Here is a 1283-nt window from a genome sequence, read left to right as displayed (position 1 = left end):
AAATATGAATACTTACATACTACAAAAGAAATTTAATACAAAATTTTCGACTCTGGGCCGCAACTCACTTACTGATATTTTATCCCATCCCTTGCATAAGGATTTCTTCAGGGATGCCAAAGGAGACAAGGAAGTTTAGCACCCACCCTTGTCTCCAGGAACTTCTTGCAATGTTGAACTGCATCAATGACCCCAATCTAATGGTTTGGGGTTGGATATGTGCTTGTGGAAAAGTATCACTTGTTTTTGTTGATCAGGGAATAAAATTAGTCAAAAAAAATATTGCAAACGTATTTTGAAAGACGTTGTCTTACCTTGGTCGCAAAAGTTCTTTGGAAACAAAAGATGGACCTTCCAACAGGATTCTACACCTGCACACAGAGCCAAAGGCACTCAAGACTGGTGCAAGACTCATTTTCTACACTTCATTGAAGCTCAAGAATAGCCACTATATTCCCCAGATTTGAGCCCAATGGATTATTCTGTTTGATCCATCGTGGAGACAAGGGTGTGAGTGCTAAACCTCATAAAGCTTTGGCATCCCAAAAGAAATCCTTATGCAAAGCATAGGATAAAATATCAGTAAGTGAGTTGTGGCTCAGAGCCAAAATTTTTGTGACACGTTTAAAGCTCTGTATTACTCCTAAAGGTAGCCAATTTGAAAATTTGTTAATATATTTGATGAAATAATGTATTCATATTTATTTTGAAGTTTGGTCATAAGCTCCAAGTTATTTCTTATAACCCTGTACATGTATTAATGTGTTGTTTTCACTTAATTTGATGAGGTATATAATTACAATTTAGAACAAATAATGTATCAGTAGTCAAGATTTTTGTTCTAACTCAACTTGAAGACATAAAAGAAAATAATCAAATTCAAATACAGCTATAGATGAAATATTTGATATTATTTGCTTGCTTCAATGTATCACCATTAGTGGCAAACATTGTCTATATATACAATCATTATTATCATCCATGGCGAGACAGTCTACGCCTATATACAGTAGCTGGTTTAGTTTTCAAACATGTGTTTCCTCTCCCATCTGTAAATAATCACTAATGTTATCAGAGGCTTGAATATCAATCCAGTCCTTTATAATTAAGTCCTCCCTAATGGCTCCTAATGTATTCAATAAAATTGGCTCATTCTTTTGTTTACCTTGCAGAATTCCTCTTGCTGGGGGAACAGTATCATAATTGCTGCCAAGTTTTACTTCTGAATTCATATATTCATGATTGGAAAGTTTGTCATTTTGTAAGTTGAAATAATTATGAAT

At 34.3% G+C, this 1283-nt stretch overlaps 1 protein-coding gene across 1 annotated transcript in view; it reads right to left on the bottom strand.

The window, feature by feature from the left end:
- Window positions 1-730: 730 nt before the first annotated feature.
- Window positions 731-1283, bottom strand: part of LOC129231071 (vascular endothelial growth factor receptor 1-like) — a 32533-nt gene continuing 31980 nt past the window's right edge. The window contains exon 10 of the mRNA XM_054865319.1: window positions 731-1283. This exon is cut by the window's right edge and continues 51 nt beyond it. Coding sequence (XP_054721294.1) covers window positions 1026-1283 — 258 coding nt within the window. The 3' untranslated portion in view covers window positions 731-1025.

The sequence above is a fragment of the Uloborus diversus genome, chromosome 10 (assembly GCF_026930045.1).
Source record: "Uloborus diversus isolate 005 chromosome 10, Udiv.v.3.1, whole genome shotgun sequence".
NCBI lineage: Eukaryota > Metazoa > Arthropoda > Arachnida > Araneae > Uloboridae > Uloborus > Uloborus diversus.
The sequence above is the reverse complement of the archived record's forward strand: the minus strand, read 5'-3'. Positions and strand labels throughout refer to the sequence as shown.